General features: G+C 33.2%; 1 protein-coding gene across 1 annotated transcript in view; it reads left to right on the top strand.

Moving 5' to 3' along the window:
* TAOK1 (TAO kinase 1) overlaps positions 1–18,553 on the top strand; it is a 132,987-nt gene that overhangs the window by 87,350 nt on the left and 27,084 nt on the right. The window contains exons 5-13 of the mRNA XM_051992265.1: positions 736–781; positions 1,348–1,444; positions 2,833–2,946; positions 4,682–4,773; positions 7,822–7,915; positions 10,172–10,253; positions 13,542–13,709; positions 15,008–15,211; positions 16,594–16,731. Coding sequence (XP_051848225.1) covers positions 736–781; positions 1,348–1,444; positions 2,833–2,946; positions 4,682–4,773; positions 7,822–7,915; positions 10,172–10,253; positions 13,542–13,709; positions 15,008–15,211; positions 16,594–16,731 — 1,035 coding nt within the window. The remainder of the gene's footprint in view (positions 1–735; positions 782–1,347; positions 1,445–2,832; positions 2,947–4,681; positions 4,774–7,821; positions 7,916–10,171; positions 10,254–13,541; positions 13,710–15,007; positions 15,212–16,593; positions 16,732–18,553) is intronic.

Here is an 18,553-nt window from a genome sequence, read left to right as displayed (position 1 = left end):
TGCTCAATGTCCAGTTCAAGTAGAAATTGTCCCCATGGGCCACAAATTAACTTGGATAACTTCACGTTATCATTATCTGTGTTGTATTTCTTCTTTAGCTGTGAAACACTTGTCAGTCATGTTTTGATTTAGTCCTTTAGGGACCCTGCAGAAGTAAGTGAGATGCATATCTCTACTGTATGCAGAGGCATTCATTACCTGAAACGTCCCCATTCCACAAAAATCTAATCCCTGTCATCTGTCCTTTGAATCTGTAAGTTACTTGAGTGAGAATATCATTGAATAACGTCCAAGTTGTAATCCAAATGGATATCATTACTAGCCTCAGTGTAGAATGTCCTGGAAAAACAGGACAGTAGGATAAAACTCCACAGAGAATAGACTTAAAGCAGAAGACAGTTTGTTTCATAAGAATGGTATTATAAATTGACAATTAGTTGTATGATATTATAGTGGTGTTTGATTAGGACATATTAGACTTGATTGAAGAATCCTGGTCCAAATCATGGTATGCTCTGAGCTTTTGTAAAAGCCATGCCTGAAGGGGATCGATAGACTGTACTTAGTATTTATTTGAGAGTTTCTTCAATATGTATAAGTGTTCAGTAAATCTTGGACAAACTTAAAGAGATATATTCTACCTGCCTCTCTATACCTCACATTGTAAATATTTCATTTTTTACTTTTTATGGCATTTAAAATCTTATAATGTTTTTTATAACTTTTTTCATGCAGCTTGTAATGGAATATTGTTTAGGATCAGCCTCAGACTTACTAGAAGGTGAGTTGCTTCTTTATTCTTAAAATGATGAAATTGGAGAATTCCATTCATAGATTTCCCAAACATGAATTTTTTAATTTAGTAAAATAAAAACTACAGAAATAATGAGAAATAGAAGAAACCTTAAGTTTATTCCCCCCATATTTACAGGATGGTATATTTTTGTGCCCATAAAATTACACAATTTAGAACCATTATTTTCCCAAATGTCATTGGGCTAGTTAACGTCTTTTCTTACAGTTGGAACATTATACTAATAGCTGAACTAGTTCTTCCATTCGAGCTCAGAATTTGTGAATATATTTGCTGGTACTTAATATTCCTTAAGAACTCTAGCACTCTGTTGACAAGTTCAAATTTTGAGTAAGACTTACAATTTTATAAGCTGAACTTGGTGATTCTCTGCTCATGTGGTTTTGCTTTGCCATGTTAGAAATTCTTGGTTTTCTCACCCTCCTTCTCTGCTCCAACTTTTTTAGACTTCATTTTTGGGAAGGGAGGAGGAAGATTATCAAAGTATATGAATTATGTCTACTTTAATTTATTTTCAACAATTTTTTTTTAAGTTCACAAAAAGCCATTACAAGAAGTGGAAATAGCAGCAATTACACATGGTGCTCTCCAGGGATTGGCCTACTTACATTCTCACAATATGATCCATAGGTAAGTGTTTTGAAAACTATCTCTCTCCCCCCCATTATTAGTTTGCTTAATTTATCATAGCTTAGTTACTCTTGTAGTGAATTTATTGTTGGTAATAGCAAATTCATTATTTTGTAGAGTTAAAAACTTTAAGTTTAATTGTAATTTTTTATAGAAATACCATAATTTAAAATGGTGAATTTAACTGACACACTAAAACACCACAATGGATATCTTCTCATTTCCATTTTATGTTTGTTTGCAGCTATTGGAATTTCTTGAGTACATGAGACTTATGAACTCGATATGATAGTAATTTGCTTATCCTTATTGCTTGTCATTAACAATTAAATTACTTTTGAATGTGGTAATTGGATCTTTGAAAATTAAATAAAAAAAAGAAAATTGATTGGCACTTTATTCAAAAGCAATTTATGGGGATTTCCCCCACTTTTTATATTGCTTTGGGAGGCAGAGGCTAACTTTTTTTTCAAGATTTTTGAGAGTATCCTTGGAAGGTATTAAGTGATGGTATATGTGTGCATGGTTCCTCATAGTTGTTTGTTTGTTTTAGAATAGGGCATATTATACAATCCTATGTGTGTATTGTCCAAATTAGAATATACCATCCATGGAGAGACAGTGTGTTTGCAGCAGGATTCTGCTTTCCGAAAGAAGTATATTGGAATGTAACTTGGTAGTCACAACAGTATAAATTAAATATAATTGTAGAAATTTTGATTTTAATTTCTGTCTAGGATTTAGGAAGTTGTTATGGATGATGGCTTGTAGGGACAAAAACATTTTCCTTGTAGAGGGTTTTTGCTATTGTGGGCATGCATGTTTTTAACTCTTAATTCAGTTTAATCTTAACATTATTTGTACAGGTAAACTAAAACTCAAAATATAAATTTTTATTTTATAATTAACTATCTATAGGTTCTTTGCTAATTTTTTCTTTCAGGTAATTATTTTTAACTTCTATAGCTTCTGTATTTTTTCTTTTCTTTTTTTTTTTTTTTAAGTAATAGCTTTTTATTTTTGAAATACATGCAAAGATAGTTTTCAACATTGACCCTTGCACAACCTTGTATTTCAAATTTTTCTTCCTCCTTCCCTTCCCTTCTCTTCCCTTCCATTCCCTTCTCTTCCCTTCCCTTCCTTTCCCTTCCCTTCCCTTCCCTTCCCTTCCCTTCTCTTCCCTTCCCTTTCCTTTCCTTCCCTTCCATTTCCTCCTCACCTCTAGGACAGTCTTTTCTTCTAATTCTAAAGGCTTAAAAAAAAAAATCTCTACCCTGAATGTATCGTAGAACATAATTGTTTTGATTTTTTTTTTCTTTTGAGGGATTCTTATTTGATTCTTACACAAGAAAAGCAAGATATATAATTATCTTATATTCCTTAATCAGAGATATCAAAGCAGGAAATATCCTCCTGACAGAGCCAGGCCAGGTGAAACTTGCTGACTTTGGATCTGCTTCCATAGCATCTCCTGCCAATTCCTTTGTGGGGACGCCATATTGGTAAGAATGTTGACAAATCTTAACTGAAATAGTCAATACGTCTAGTTAATATGACAAGTAGAACTTTATTCAGTTTGCAATTACTTTCATTTGGAAGGGAGTGTATAATGAGAGATGCCTGGGGAACACCTAGGGAAAATGTATAATGTTGTTTCTTTCCTCAAAGTATATCATATTGAAAATCTTTACATTTTTAATGGTTGGCCCCAGAATATCTGACTATTGTACACTATTAGGTTTCTAGCATTAGAACAATGCTCTTTTTAATTCTTTTTTTTTAAAGCTTTTAGATTCTCTGCTTCTTTGCTCATTGTTTTACTTGGTAGCCCTTTTGATAGACTTTGAGGATGGGAAGGAAAAGTAAATGAAGTAGTAAAGTCAGTAAATTGCTGTGACTGAAAGTTTGTTTAGGAAGGACATTGAAATACTAATTCAAAAGGATTTTTTAAATTATGTGTACTTATGCTATATTTGTGTCATCTTTATTGGCTATATTAAAGCTGTATTTTGTGAATTTTTGTGGAGAAAGGTTTTTTAAATTATGCAAAATAGTGTATATTCATCACTTCATCATGCTATAGTAATGATATTCATGTATTCAATCTTCTGTGAATGATTTAATAATAACTGATGTTTCTATAGAACTTTAAAGTTTCCATGGGACTTAACATTCTTAATTTCATTTGATCCTTGCTCCTGAGAGGAAAATATTACAAGTATAATTCTTGTCATTCTACAGTTAAACTTAAGATTGAAATGAAGTTATGTGATTTAATTTTGGTCAGATTCCTTGTATGTACCAGAGGCTTTGAACCCAAGTCTCTCCTGAGACCTCTTTTTTAACTACATCACATTGCTTTTTCATTTGAGTGGGCATTACATGCTTTTACACTGGGCTCAGGGCTGTGGAGACAGAATATCTAGATTTCAAGCAGGTACCAGACATAGTCTTTTCCACAGAATTCAGTTCAGGAAACCAAATAAATACATGGGAATGTATTTCTACATGTAACACTATAGCTAAAATATTGTCCATTATGAATGAGCCCATGGATAATGATTTTGAGTGATTAAGATTCAGAATCTTTAAGAAGTGTTTTATATATATGTGTGTGTATGTGTGTATGTATATATATATATGTATGTAAACTTATGGCCTTGTAAGAGCTCTGTACATAATTATAGAGCAGTTGAAGAAAAAGCAAAAATTTTAAATCAAGTTTTATATTTATATGTGTTTTACCTTTTTTAAAGCATTAGATCATTTGAGGTGATTAAATAACTTGCATGCAACAGTTGTAAATTACTGACACAGTTGATGGTTAATTTTAAGCCTCTGTAAATAAAAGATAAATATTGCCAGTCAGATTCTGGAGGAAAATTGAAGTATCAATAGAGATTGCCCAGTATTTGCTATATGGTTTAGATATATTATTTTCTGGATTGTGCCAAGTTGGAATCTTCAGATTTTAATACTTGAGATCTAGAATAAAAATTGAGAAAAATTATTAGATTGGTCTTAGCATTAGAGATATCCCTATATGAAGTTCTAAGATGATCATATTTAACTTGCTTCCCAGATACATTCTTTGCCCATCATAATATTTTAGCAGTTTAATAAATGGCCTAAAGTTTAAGCCAATATTCATTCTTACATATAGGTTATAGAGTTAACATGGAATATTTTAACAAATTTCTAGTTTTAAACAATAAAAATTAATATTTTGTGTTTTAGGATGGCCCCAGAAGTAATTTTAGCCATGGATGAAGGGCAATATGATGGCAAAGTAGATGTTTGGTCTCTTGGAATAACATGTATTGAGTTAGGTAAGCAACACTTTTATTGATATGTGATGGGTTGACTTAATAGATGTTTTGATCTCAATTCTATACCATGTATATAGCTTTCTGTATTTCATGCCAGTTCCATAGGGGAGCAATTAATGACATTTCTGTCAGAGGTCTTAGTTTGGTTCTCTTTTTCATATTTTAGCATGTCAACTAATGTAACTTTAATGGACCCTAAAGTAACTTTCTGAACTAATACATCTGTGTTTAGGAGCAATCAATAAATACTTATTCAGCATTTAATGTGTTAGGCAAAATTGTGCTTGAATTGTCTCACATGAACTTTGATATATTATAAACCCTCTAACGGGAATATTAGTTGCCTGGGGTGAGCCATGTGATTAAGATGTCCAGTTGCTCACTGCCTTACCGCTAGTCTTGGTGTTTGTCCTTGGGTTGCTCCTCACAGACATGTCACAGACAGTAAATTTGTAAGGCTCTTATAATCCATTACCACCAACTCTTCCTTTCACCCTTTCCAATGTTGAGTTTTTCTTTTTATGAAGTTGTTCTGTAAGAATTTACTTAAAATAATTAGAGAAAAATTTCCTAGTACTTGGGAAAAGTTTGCTAGAAATATTTTAGAGAGACACCAAGGACATGAACAGTTCACAGTAAATTTTTTTCAAAAATCATTATTGTTGACTTTGGACAGATGGGATCTTGGTCCCTGATCATGCCTAGTTTCAGTAAGAAGCTATACATTTGTCTCCCTTATACTGTCTATTGGGGATATATGTGATTAAAAGTTAATACTAGTTAAAAGTAATTTTGCATTTTTCTAAAGAAGTCCTCTACCAGCAGAACTACTTTTTTGCATTTCTAGCATTGGTGCTGAATGAAGTTAGTGATTGAAAAGAGTCACTCCTAGTCATTTTTATTTCAAAGAGACAAAAGCAAATTTTCAGTGATCTTGATATTTCCCTGAAATGAGTAATAAATAAATGAGAAAACTGTGGGATAGGTGAAATAGAGAGCTCACAAATGGATAGTTTTAGCATTAGAAAGTTGTCTTACTATCTAATGTCTCTGTCCTTAAAGTATGCTTCTTTTCATGGTAAGAGTTTTCATCCTTTATTTTTCTCAGAGGGGTCTCCCATGTCCTTCATCAGCTTCTGTGCCTTCCCCCAAATTACAAATGTTGCAGTTTGGCAAGAAACATCAGCAGTTTGATTAAGTTTTGTAGTGCCATACACCTTTATTCTTTGTTTGCACTTTGAGGAAAATGGCTCAAAATTGATTGGAAAGAGCTCTCATTGATTGGTTATATATTTACAAGTCCATTTATGAAAACTCAATGAGTTTTTGTATAAATTGTTCTTTAATATTCTAGGCCATCAATTAAATAGACTTTATTTATAATAAAGTGCTTTATATTTGCAATAAAACAACTTTAGATAGTGTGTAGTTGTCATAGTACTCTCAGTGAGAATTTTGATTGACTTACCTTAGGAAAGCATTTAATTTATGGTTTTTGGGTTCCTCTTGCTTTGTCCCCCTACTATATCAATTTTTATTCCATTTTTATTCCATGCTGAATTTTTCCTTATCAAGTATGAGGTCAAGGGATCTGTTTTTTTAATCTGGCTATAATTCATTGGGAAAGGCCTGGTGGAGTGCTGGTTAATTGTCAGTTGAAGTTGGACATGGTCTTGTGGATCTGATTCCTTTCTAACTTAAAATAATCATGGAAATGATAAGAAATGAAAGTGAACTTTTTTTTTGAGGCATTAAGATAAAAAGATATATTTAAATCTTTTGGGTTCTTCACTAGATTTTGGGATCTCTGAATAAATATAGCATTGGTTATTGTGGCAACAGAAGATGTTGAAGTCAATTTCCATTTGCCTTGGGAAAATTGAGGTTGGACATTATCCCTAATAATCTGGTTTAAGAGTCAGTCTTCCCTCTTGCTCTGAATTAGCTTTAGAATGTGATAAAGATTTTTTTTCTTTTCAAGTTATTTTGGTCTTTCCAAATAGAGTTACAGGCCAAAGAGGAATACAATTCTAGCATTTGACAGTGAAATTCAGGGTTGACCTGGGAATTGGGGAAGAAAGATGCCACATCTAGTTTTGCTTTTCTCCCCTCTCCCCCAATACTGGTCCCCAAGGGGGTTTCCTTCCTTATGTCCACCTAGTTTTCCTTTAAATGAAACTTCCATAGAAATGGGAAATATTAATAATTTTTTTTTTTTACTCTGGGATGGGAAAGTTCCAGGTCTCCCTCAACTCTGAAGACAAGGAGTAAATATTTCTAAATATTCTGGTTTTGTTAATACTAATACTAATAATAATTTGTTACCTTCAGTCAACATTTAACATCTACTTTGCAACTAGTGTACAACATGAGCCACTGTAAGGATTACAGAGCATGAAAAAGTTGCTTATTGTGTCCTAAATTCATGCATCAAATAAATGGGTACTTTTAGCAACAAGAATACAGGAAGTAATTTTTTTTTTTAACCAGTTAAAACGCAGTCCTAGAAAAACAGGTTTTCATTATACTGTAAAATAGTCACAAAAAAAGCTAAAACTTGAACCTCTTCACATTTTTAATTGCTGTTCTTTTTAAATGATAATTTTCAACAATTCTATAAATTTTTTTTCAATAAATGTCAGTCTTCTAGATTTCACCCTATATTCTCCAAAAGCCTTTAGGTCTAATGTTCTAATTTGATTTTACGTTCCATGTAGAAAGTTGCATGTTGATTTTAGTAAGAGTATTGCTGAGAGGAAAAGACTAATTGAGACTCATAAACTCAAAGTCATAAGGAATTAGTACCTCGTGTCCATCCTTAGATGGCATATATCTCTAATAGCTTATATCATAAACATTTTGCATGGTTACTATAAATTTTAATAATATGGACTCTCAACTAAGTTCATCAGTAAAATTATTACATAAGACTAGAACTTAATGTAAGTCTTGGTTAAGAAATCTTTGAAATGAATGCATGTCATACTGCTGGTTCCGGATTACTGTGCTGTTGTTCATTTTCTCATGAAATTTTTCTTTCCTTTTCAGCGGAAAGGAAGCCTCCTTTATTTAATATGAATGCAATGAGTGCCTTATATCATATAGCTCAGAATGAATCCCCTACATTACAATCCAATGAATGGTGAGTATTTCTGATAAACATGTTGTTAAAAATTTAGTTAAGTTCAGCAAACATTCATTGACTGCCTCCTCTGTGGCCAGCACTGTGTTAGGCACATAAATGAAGTGTTGGGTAACATGAAGATCTTTTATATCAGATACTGTGTCCTTTATTGAGTTACATTTAGTCTTTTTAAAAATGGCATTGCATAGATATGCTGTTTAGAAATAGGTTTATAAATAGATTATAATAAAACCAAAAGTTAGATATCCTTTTCATTAATGTCTCAGTAATAATCATTAGTGTTAAAATGAATGAAAGCTACATTTTATTTTTTAATAGCTTTTTATTTTCAAAATATGTGCAAAGATAATTTTCAATATTCATCCTTACAAAATCTTGTTCCAAATTTTTCTGTCTCCCTTTCCCTTTCCCACTTCTCTAGATAGCAAGTAATCCAGTATAATACTACATTTAAAAACTGTATTTGAGAACCTGAAAGCTTGAGATTGAATCAGCTTGTAGGAATAGTTAGAGAAATGACTATTAAATATATGTGAAGGAACATAGTGTTTTGGTGGTGTAAAAGATGGGCCCCTTGAATTAACATGTATAGTTATTTGTTCAAATTAAAAACTAGAGAACAAATCACTCTAATTGTAATTCTCACATTCATTGATATTCATATTGCTCTTATCTTCATTCCCTAGATTCTTGAATTTTATATAATTATGTTCACTGTAGAGAACAGTTTGACCATTTTAGAAAGCAAACATTCCATTAGTGTTGGTAATTTTTAACAGAAAAAGAACACTTCAAATGTATTTGACTGTTTTAGAAATAATGATCATCTAACTCAGTCCCCATTTTACTAATCATAAGACTTCATCCCAGAGAAATGACCACCTGATTAGCCTAAGTCATCCAGCTCATAAAGCAAAGTCCACATATTTTATATGTGTGTATTTATATAAACTAATCTTTACTTCTAAAGAAACTGATTCTATCTATATGGATCTTCTTCCCCTCAAAATAGATCACAGATCCTTCATTCTACAGCAGATAGTTTTTATATAATGCTACGACAAAGTTAGTTCATTGCCTTGTGACCAATCTCCTGATGCTCAGTCTCCCAGGGCTTAACAGAATTGTTCCTTAGATGACAGACATATCTAGCGAGCAGGACCTGCCTTAGCTTTTGCTACACTGATGGTGGCTTTCAGGAGTCCATGATCACTCCCATGCCATGGTGAGGCATCCAAGAGAACTAGAATGAAGAATTGTTTAAGATAAAGACTTAAAAAAGTAGTTTGTAGATAAAAGTATCTTTTGTTAAAAGTGAGACAATTAAGGTAGATTTATAGGTTTTACTATCAAAGTGATCTCTCTTTCACTCAGGATCTCTCTGAGATTCTTTTCATAGAGATGTGGAAGAAAAGCAAAATTTGGCAATTCAGTTAAATTACTAAATACTTAATCTCCCTCATACTTGTTGTATGGAGTGTATAGAGGAGCATGGGGATATTCTCTGTTGATAAGGGACTTATTTTCTAGTTTAGGAATCTCTGTAAATCCACACAAAATAGAGAGCTAGGCACTGTATCCTGAATGGGAAAATTGTAAAGTATAAACTGCCATACCAGAACATAGTATGTGATAAGATATATGTTGTAGAGTATGGATTGTTCTTGGCCACTTAGTTTCTTAAAATGTATATAAATGGCTTTTCCTAAGTTTAATGCAAGTCTTATAAAATTTACCAGTATCACAATGCTTAGCAACTTCAGAAGACTGCTCTTCCTTGGATATATGAAATGTTGCTTAGACTCATGAGGGTAAGCTACAAGAGAGAAAAAAAGGTGGGAGAAGAAAGATTCTCTTCTCAAACCCCCGCCCCCCCCCTCCAAAAAAAAAAAAAAAAAAAGACTTGATATTTATAGACAGTTGCCCTGTGGTACAGATATATTCAAAGAATTGTGCAGTTTCATTAAAATGGGGGGGTCCAGCAAGTGATGGTACATACCCAAGTCATTGTTCATCCATCCCATGTTCTCCCTAGAAAACAGAGAAGAGTCCATGATTATACATAGCTAGGTAGATTTGTAACCTTAATTCAACAATTGACTACATCTTCTCAATGTAGGGTTTTCCCTATTTTGATGCCTTTATATGTCCCCCTTTATTCTCCTACATACTGGAATCTTGGCTAGTGAAGATGATGTTAAAGTTAGTATCATGATCAAAAATTGTTTATTTTATTTTTTTCTCTTGAAATAGGTCTGATTATTTTCGAAACTTCGTAGATTCTTGTCTTCAAAAAATTCCTCAAGATCGGCCTACATCAGATGAACTTCTCAAGGTCAGTTTTCTCATCTTTCAGTCCCTTCTCAAATGGTAATAACTCTTGCCAGTTTAAACAAGTTTTAGATTTGTTCTGCTAATTAACCCAAAGACCTGTCTTGAGAAGGACTTAACTTTTTATACTGCTTATTTTGCATTTCTTTTTTTGTTTTAAAGATCTTCTATTCTCACCTTAAGAAACATAACAACATGAGGATTGTATATGAAACCATTTTTCACTTTTAAAAAAATATCTAATAAATTCAACACATTGCTTTCAAAACTGTCCTGCTTGTCTTCTGTACTTTTCTGCGTACTTTTTTACAATATATTTCAGTGACTTTTGTTTTGGTATGACTGTTGCTATCCTCTTTTCACTTATAGTTAAAAAACAAAACTAAAACTCTTTTAAGAAATAAGCAGAAACACTCCAGACCAAACCACACATTAGATGTATCTATACCTGGACATCTCTTCGACTTCTGAGCCCATTTCCAGCCTGCCAGAGAGCCATTCCTCATTGGCCCATTGTAAATGTACTTGGTCATTGCTTTGACCAGAGCTTTCCAACTCTCAAGAGTTGTTTTTCTTTACTGTGTTATTTCACTGAACAAGTTGTTCCTGGTTCTTCTCACTTCACTCTGCATCAATTTCTACTTGCCAAGATTCTCTTTCATCTTTTCTTACAGAGAAACAATAATTTGTCTCATTCATATACCACAGTTCATTCAGCAGTACCCCACATGATGCTTATCCTCTTGTTTTCTAGTTTGTTGTTTACTTTTTCCACTTTTAATCCCATCCATTCTTTTCCTTAAACACTAGTAAGTACTCTTATAAAGCTGGTCAGTTGATTTTACATTATTACTCATGTTGCTTACCAAATATAGAAGCAGTGAGGTAGTTTAGTGGATAGAGTCAAGCCAATAGATTGAGAGTCAGGTAGACCTGAGTTAAAATTCAGCCTGAGATACTCACTGCTTTGTGATTTTGGGGCAAGTCACTTAGCCTCTATTTACCTTTAATCCATTAGAAATTGATTCTCAAAAAATAGCTCCTAGGTTTCTTGTAAGAATTGCCATTATGGTGCTAATGACAGTTTTGGTTTGGTTAAAAAGAAAAATGCTTGGATTGCAGTCCTCTTCTGTGATTCTTCCAGTGCCATTAATATGTTTATAATACTGATGACAGTTATGTTATTTGATGGTGCTTGTTAAGATATTTGTATATTTGTTTTCAATCCAATTTTGCTCAGTTATGTGCTTGTAAACTGCAAATCTGAAATACATGTAAGTACTGATAAATCCATTGGAGAAGGAAATGGCAAATTACTCCAGTATCTTTGCCAAGAAAACTCCTTGGACAATATTAGCATGTTATGGTCCATGGTGTTATAAAGAGTCGGTCTCAATTGAATGACTGAGTAGCAACAAGAAACCAAATAATTCAATAAACCAAAGCAGCTTCCCAATTTTTATTTTATTTTTTAAACAACAATCCCTTTGTGTTGATGTGATACCAATCCTAAGAAAGAAACTTCAGAAGAAAGAATGGCTTCTTTTAATCTGATTTTTATTTCTTTCTAGCTATCATATCTCACATAATGATTGCCTTTAGGAAAATATGAAAAAGAGGGTAAAATAAAAGCTAAAGAGAATGGTCCATCTCTTGATATTATAGATTACCATTGTTGTACAGAACGATATTATTATTTCCCTCCTTTTCTCTTTCTATGATATTTGTATATCTAATCTTCTATAACTAAAAGTGGTAGGTGCTTTAAAAATGTTGAATCAGTACTATTGGAAGAGTTTTAATGATCATGTTTTTTTATCTGTGATGCTTAAGGAAATTTGGGATTTTTTTTTCATTTTTTCAAGGTTAAGAATTAATTTTTTGTAGTACTGTGTAAAATTTTTGAGCTGAGTCCCCATTTCTTTTTAGTGGTCTGTCAATTTAATTAAAACTAGTAGTTGTATTACCAGATAATGGTTTTTTAATCTCACTGGAGTTTCCTCAACTGTAAACTAATAGGAATGGGCTAAGTGAACTCTGGGGGCCTTCTAGCCCCAAATTTCAGACTGAAAAATAACTTTGAATGTCTGGAGATTATACTAATTAGAGCAGGATTGCATTGAAGGGTACTATAGAAGAATTCATTGGAAGCCAGTGTATTTAGCATCAGAAAAGAAAGGGTCCTTCTCTCCTTTCCCTGCTGAAGCTTGATCTCTCCCCATTAGTTGAGGGACCTGGGTCAAGTCACTTTGAACATCAGTTTTTTCTGTGATTCTTCATGAAGCCAGAATTTTTAATTATAGAGTCATTATGAGAACTGAATAAGACTATATTAATGGCACTTCATAGTTTTAAAATGTATTCTACATGGCAGTGCTGTTTTATTCATACGTGATGGAGGAGAAGAAGCAATATGGAAACAAAATATCCAGACCACTTTCCACAGTAACTTTCTGGATTGTACTGCTAATTCAGAGACACGCACACCTTGGAAACAGTTTGGGATTATGCAAATAAAGAGACTAAAATGTCCATACTCTTTGACCCAGTGATTCTAACATTAGACTTACGCCTCAATGAAACTGATAAGAAGATAGAGTTGATATTCAGCAAAATATTTGTAATAAGATGTGTTGTTATAGCAAAGAATTGGAAGCAGGTTTGATTGATAAGGAAATGGCTAAACAAGTTGTGGTATGTGAATACATTGAATATGACTGCTATAAGGATGAATACAGAGAAACTTGGGAAACTGCTGCAGAATGAAGGAAACAGAGCCAAGAAAGCAATACACAAAGTGATGATAACAGAAAGATCAACCATAAAAAATCAAAAGTAACTTGCAGAGTTATTTATAACTCTGTATATTGAAAAATAACTAATAAAAATAACTAAGTATATTGAAAGAGAGATATGAAAAGACATCTCTACCTCACGCATTTTTCAGAAGTGAGAAGTCCACGAGCATTGCATATTGCATATATTTTTAAACTTTACAATGTATTGATAAATTGAGCTAATTTTTTTCTTTTTTTAATCTAGCTCTCTTGGAAGGAGAAGAGAGGGGATACTGGGGAAAATAGATGATGTAATTTTTATAAAAAGATTAAAAAACATAAAGATTTCAGGAGGGATATAGAGAAGTTAGTTTATTGCAAAGTTTAAGAAAAAAGAAATAAGTGTACCTTCTCATATGTTATATAGTTATTTTTATTTGGAATCTTTATTAAGATTATTAGGACCTGAATTCTAAAGAGAGTTTTCATCTTGTTTCCCTCTGTCTTTAACTTAGCACATGTTTGTTCTTCGTGAGCGCCCTGAAACAGTGTTAATAGACCTCATTCAGAGAACCAAGGATGCTGTAAGAGAGCTGGACAACTTGCAATATCGGAAAATGAAGAAACTCCTTTTCCAGGAGGCACATAATGGGCCTGCTGTAGAAGCACAGGAGGAAGAAGAGGTAGGAGGAAAAAGGAATTAAAAATGCCATAGATTTGGGTTCTTTCAGAATTTTTCTCCTTAAGAATGCAGTACTTAAAGCATTGTATTACTGTGCTCTTAAAACTTGTCTCTGGGACCTCTAAGGAAAAGGCTCTTGATATAGTGTTAGGCAGTCTCCTGTTAAACTGCAAAGACCAGGCCTATTCGCTCTAATACCATGGAAGAAATGGCAAATCACTCCTGTATCTTTGCCAAGAAACCTCCTTGGGACAATACTGGCATGCTATGGTCAATGATACTATAAAAGAGCCAGACTCAACTGAAAGACTGAACAACAACAACTAAAAAAAAACCAGAATATATTCTTAAATAATTCATTAAACCCCAGGTTTGTAGTTGAGGATTGCCACCAATGGTACTTGCTTTCAGGTACTATTTATTTGGTATGCACCTACTTTATACCCATTCTGAGGATACAGAGTCAAAAAACAGTGCCTGCTCTCAAGGAATTCATGATCTAATAGATTACAGAATGAATCTTATTTCTTTATTTCCCCATTTTATTCCTTATTAAGATCTTAAAGCTCTTAAGTCCTTTTTGTGGAAAAAGCAGGCCTAAAAAGTGATTTTATTATCTACAATATTGTTTTTCTGACGTAACTATCTTTTTTGCTTTAAAAAAAAAAGTCTTAGAATTTTTTTTTCTGGGGAATCATCCTTTGAGTAGTGAAGTTAAAAAGTATAATATATTTTTAAATAGCTGCCAGTAACTTTATATTTCTACAGGATAATTGTGGAATCAGACGATGGTACCACTAGGGAAGAATAGACAATTGAGAATTTGGGATGAAGGACTAGCATTGAAAAATTTAAGTATTAAAAGTGTGTAAAAGGAAAGATCTGGTGGTTATTAGGAAACATGAAATAAAAAGCAAAGATCAGAGAGGTATTATGAGACATAAATGAAGAAGAGAACATGTGAAAAAAAATTGCAAAACTGCAGACTTTTATAATACTATACAAATGCTAGCTATTACAGTGATTTTGAGAGTGCTGGTTGAGGATTTATTTGTGTGACAAGCTATAGTAAACCAACCTCATGCTAGACTTTAAAAATAATCTAATTTTTTTTTTCATACAAATGTTTGGTTTTCTTAACAGCAGAGAGCCTGATACTTGGGAAGTTTTCAAATCTTGGTATTTCTTAATAAAGCAAACGTCTTTTGATAGATCTTCCCAAAGAAAAAGATAATTAGGCAACTTCTGATAGAAAGTTCATTAGTAATGTAAAGATTTTAACCAAATGTTTTCTTATAGGAGCAAGAGCATGTTGTTGGCCGAACAGGAACAGTGAATAGTGTTGGAAGTAATCAGTCCATTCCCAGTATGTCTATCAGTGCCAGTAGCCAAAGCAGTAGTGTTAACAGTCTTCCAGATGCCTCAGATGACAAAAGTGAATTAGATATGATGGAGGGGGATCATACAGTGATGTCTAATAGCTCTGTCATCCATTTAAAACCTGTGAGTATCTGTGCTTCAAAAAGACTATCATAAAAGTGGATGTAAATCATGTAGGAGGGGTGGGATTTCTAATACTTTTTAGGCAGTGATTGACACTCCTTTATTTAACTTGTTTTAAATATGCAAATGGACAAAATTAGATTCATACTTAGTAAACTGCACTTGGAAAAAAAAGGATCGCTTTACTCAGAAAAGAGAAACTTATGGCACATTTATTATATTAGAAGTTAAATTTCACTTTGCAGTGGTTAAATTTTAATTTATATTTTAAAGTATATCCATATAAAGAGATAACAAACAAAAGTCGGAGATATTAAAACACACAGTGTGAATTGGCTCTACTGTTGGGAGCAAGGTATCTCAGTCCCAATTTTACCCAAGGGAAAATTCCCACAAAGTATCTGGGGAAGCCAATTAAATATTAGAGATATGCCTGCTTTCTCCTTTATGTCTGTTTTTGCAAAGTCTTTCCTGTCTCATTGTTCCCCAAAAAGAACATAGGAGGTAAAATTTTAAAAGCATTTTTTAGCACTACTTCTGGTAGTGTTGCTTATAATGCTGTGTTTGAGCAAAGCTTCATGGTTTCCAGGGCAAAATTAAGCTTTATTATACCTCTTTTTTTACCTCTTTTGTATATTTTCAGACACTGTGGACTACAACAGTGAAAGAATTTATTGTAGTTTAAGAATCTCAGTTTGTAGTTTGTAGTTAAGAATCTCAGTATACTTATTTGAAAGAGTCAATACTTCATGAAGATTACATTGTTTGAAATGGTTTCATGGACTTTTTTTGGACTAAGGAAAGTTATATAATAGCCAGGTTAGTGCTAAGACAACAGTAGTCCTGATGGGTCAAATCAAGCATATTCTATTGTTGAAGATAGTTGCTTGTATTTGTTCATTCTTCTATAAGAAGTGATGAAGTGCCTTTCTGAGGCATTTGGTTAGCATGACAGCATTTTTAGGTTGTATGTCCCACAACCTATCATGACTCACATATTCATAGTACAAAGAAGTACAAACTGCATATTACTGTGACTGTCGGCAGTCTAATTGTATTAAAAGTGACCCTACTTCCCCACATGGTGGGAAGGATATAAATGTAGCCATTAAGTATTTCAGTATCCTGAGTCTGCTTCATGTATTATGTAGTCAGGGAAGATTTCTTTGATTTTTAAATTGATTGTATGTGAAATATGGGAGATTTTTAGTTTTTAGGCATACGTGTATGTTATTTAAGAAAGTTACTTATCTAAGTTGTCTTGATAGAGTCAAATTCCAAGTTTTTCCCCTCAGAGGTACAATAAAAAAAAATTGTGTGTGTGTGTGTGGGGTATGTGTGTATTTACTTGCTATACTATTGGTCTCATCCTCATTTATTAGGAAGAAGAAAATTATAGAGAAGAGGCAGATCCAAGAACCAGGGCATCTGAACCACAGTCTCCACCCCAACAAGTATCTCGCCAGAAGTCACATTACCGTAATCGAGAACACTTTGCTACTATCCGCACAGCATCACTGGTATGTTGTTTCTTGGGTTCTGATATTTTAAACAGATGCAAATCTTACTTTGAGCAATTTGGGTCCTCAGCTTTGCTTTTGGGTGCCTCTAGGTAGACTCCCAGACATGAGCATAAATTCATTTCTTCAATGAGTCCTGCAAAGTACTTGGCACTTTATTCAGTTGTTATATGCAGGATACAAAGATGATTAAATCTAGTGATGTCAAATTCAAATAGAAGTGGGATCATTAAACTGCAAAACAAGTTAGAAAACCACATGTAAACATTATTTATGTTATAGTGTATTTTTACTTATTATATATTTCCCAATTGTATTTTAATCTGATTCCAATGTCTTCCCCAGGGGTATATGACACAGCCTCAGGAAGCTTGCAATCTAAGCAGTAAGATAGCATCACGTAATTAATACAAAATAGGCTAAAATCACCAAAAGAAAGGCAGCTGTAATTCATAGAAATTAAGAACTCAAGGAGAACTTCCAGAAGGGGGGGCATCAGAAATGGATCTGGAAAATTAGGTGGGTCTAAGTTAGGTAGAAAAGACTGAAACAATTTAAGAAATAGGGGACATTATAGTTTGTGCTGTCCCTTAAATGCCTATGTCTTTAATGCACCTTCTATCCAAATGAACATTAAAATATATATTTCTTTATACTTTATAAGGGTAGTGGGAGAATTCCCTTTTCTTTAAAAAGATGTCCCACAATCTGCTATTGTGTTTAGGTATTTTAGATTTTTATGCAGTTGATTCCAAATCACAAATTTCAGTGGAACCATTCAAGCAAAATAATGTTTCCTTGTCTATCTTATACCAAAAACCTATACATGCCATGGATGTGTTTGTTTTTTAGGTATATTAAACTTTGGAATTTTGTTTATAGCTCTCATTAATCTTGTGATAAACTCATAGTTTCCCATTCAGAAAATGAGGGCATTCCTGTTATATTATTTCATCCAAAAAATACATTATTTAAGAAGGCCATTAGTAAACAGATCCTGTGAGTCACTATTTTGTATATAGCTTTAAATCCAAGGACTTTTTTGCCTTCTGATGAAGGTTTTCCTAAACTTTGAGATATGATCTAAGCTTGCTATATTGCCACTCTTTTGTTTCCTACTCCCAGATAGAGAGATCAGTGCATGGATTTTAAATCTTTGCAGACTGATCAACCCACTAATTGGGTGTTTCTTAAATTCTTCCTACTACTAGTATAGAAATAGCTAAATTAAATACAGGAACTTTATCATTTTTTCCATGTAAATCTGTAGTTTACCAATAAATTCTTGACCAGTACTGAAATGCCTGATTAGTGCCAATCATTGTGGGGAAATTGTCTCAGTGTTCTCCATGCCCTGTCTGCTTCTTCATGTGAATTTCAAGGTTTAAATTCTTTTTTTCTCACCATCTCAAGAAATTGTTGAAACATGTTTAGTCTAGGGTCTCCTAACTCTTGTGTATCTTTCTGCCATATTTTCCAGTAGTCGTTTTTTTCTCATCTGAGCCAATTCTTTTTTCTTCTGGTTAATTTTTCTGAGGCACTTGATCCTATTAATATTCTTCTATCCATGTATTTGTCAGCTGAGGTGCTAGCCCATGCACTGAACTCATGTGCTGACCAACTTTAATGTTTATTCTGTCTAATCTAGTGTAAAAGAATATTAATTAGTATTAAACCCAAGGCTGGCATCCATAAAATGCCACTCTGGGGGAATCTTTATCGTAGATCTAGAAGGGATCTGCAGGCATTTACTCCAGACCTGCCATTTTACAGAAGCGCAAACAGAGGCCTACAGAGGCTGGGAGATGAAGGACTAGAGGCT

Source organism: Antechinus flavipes, chromosome 4 (genome assembly GCF_016432865.1).
Source record: "Antechinus flavipes isolate AdamAnt ecotype Samford, QLD, Australia chromosome 4, AdamAnt_v2, whole genome shotgun sequence".
Taxonomy (NCBI): Eukaryota; Metazoa; Chordata; class Mammalia; order Dasyuromorphia; family Dasyuridae; genus Antechinus; species Antechinus flavipes.
This window is presented reverse-complemented; position numbering and strand designations above follow the sequence as displayed.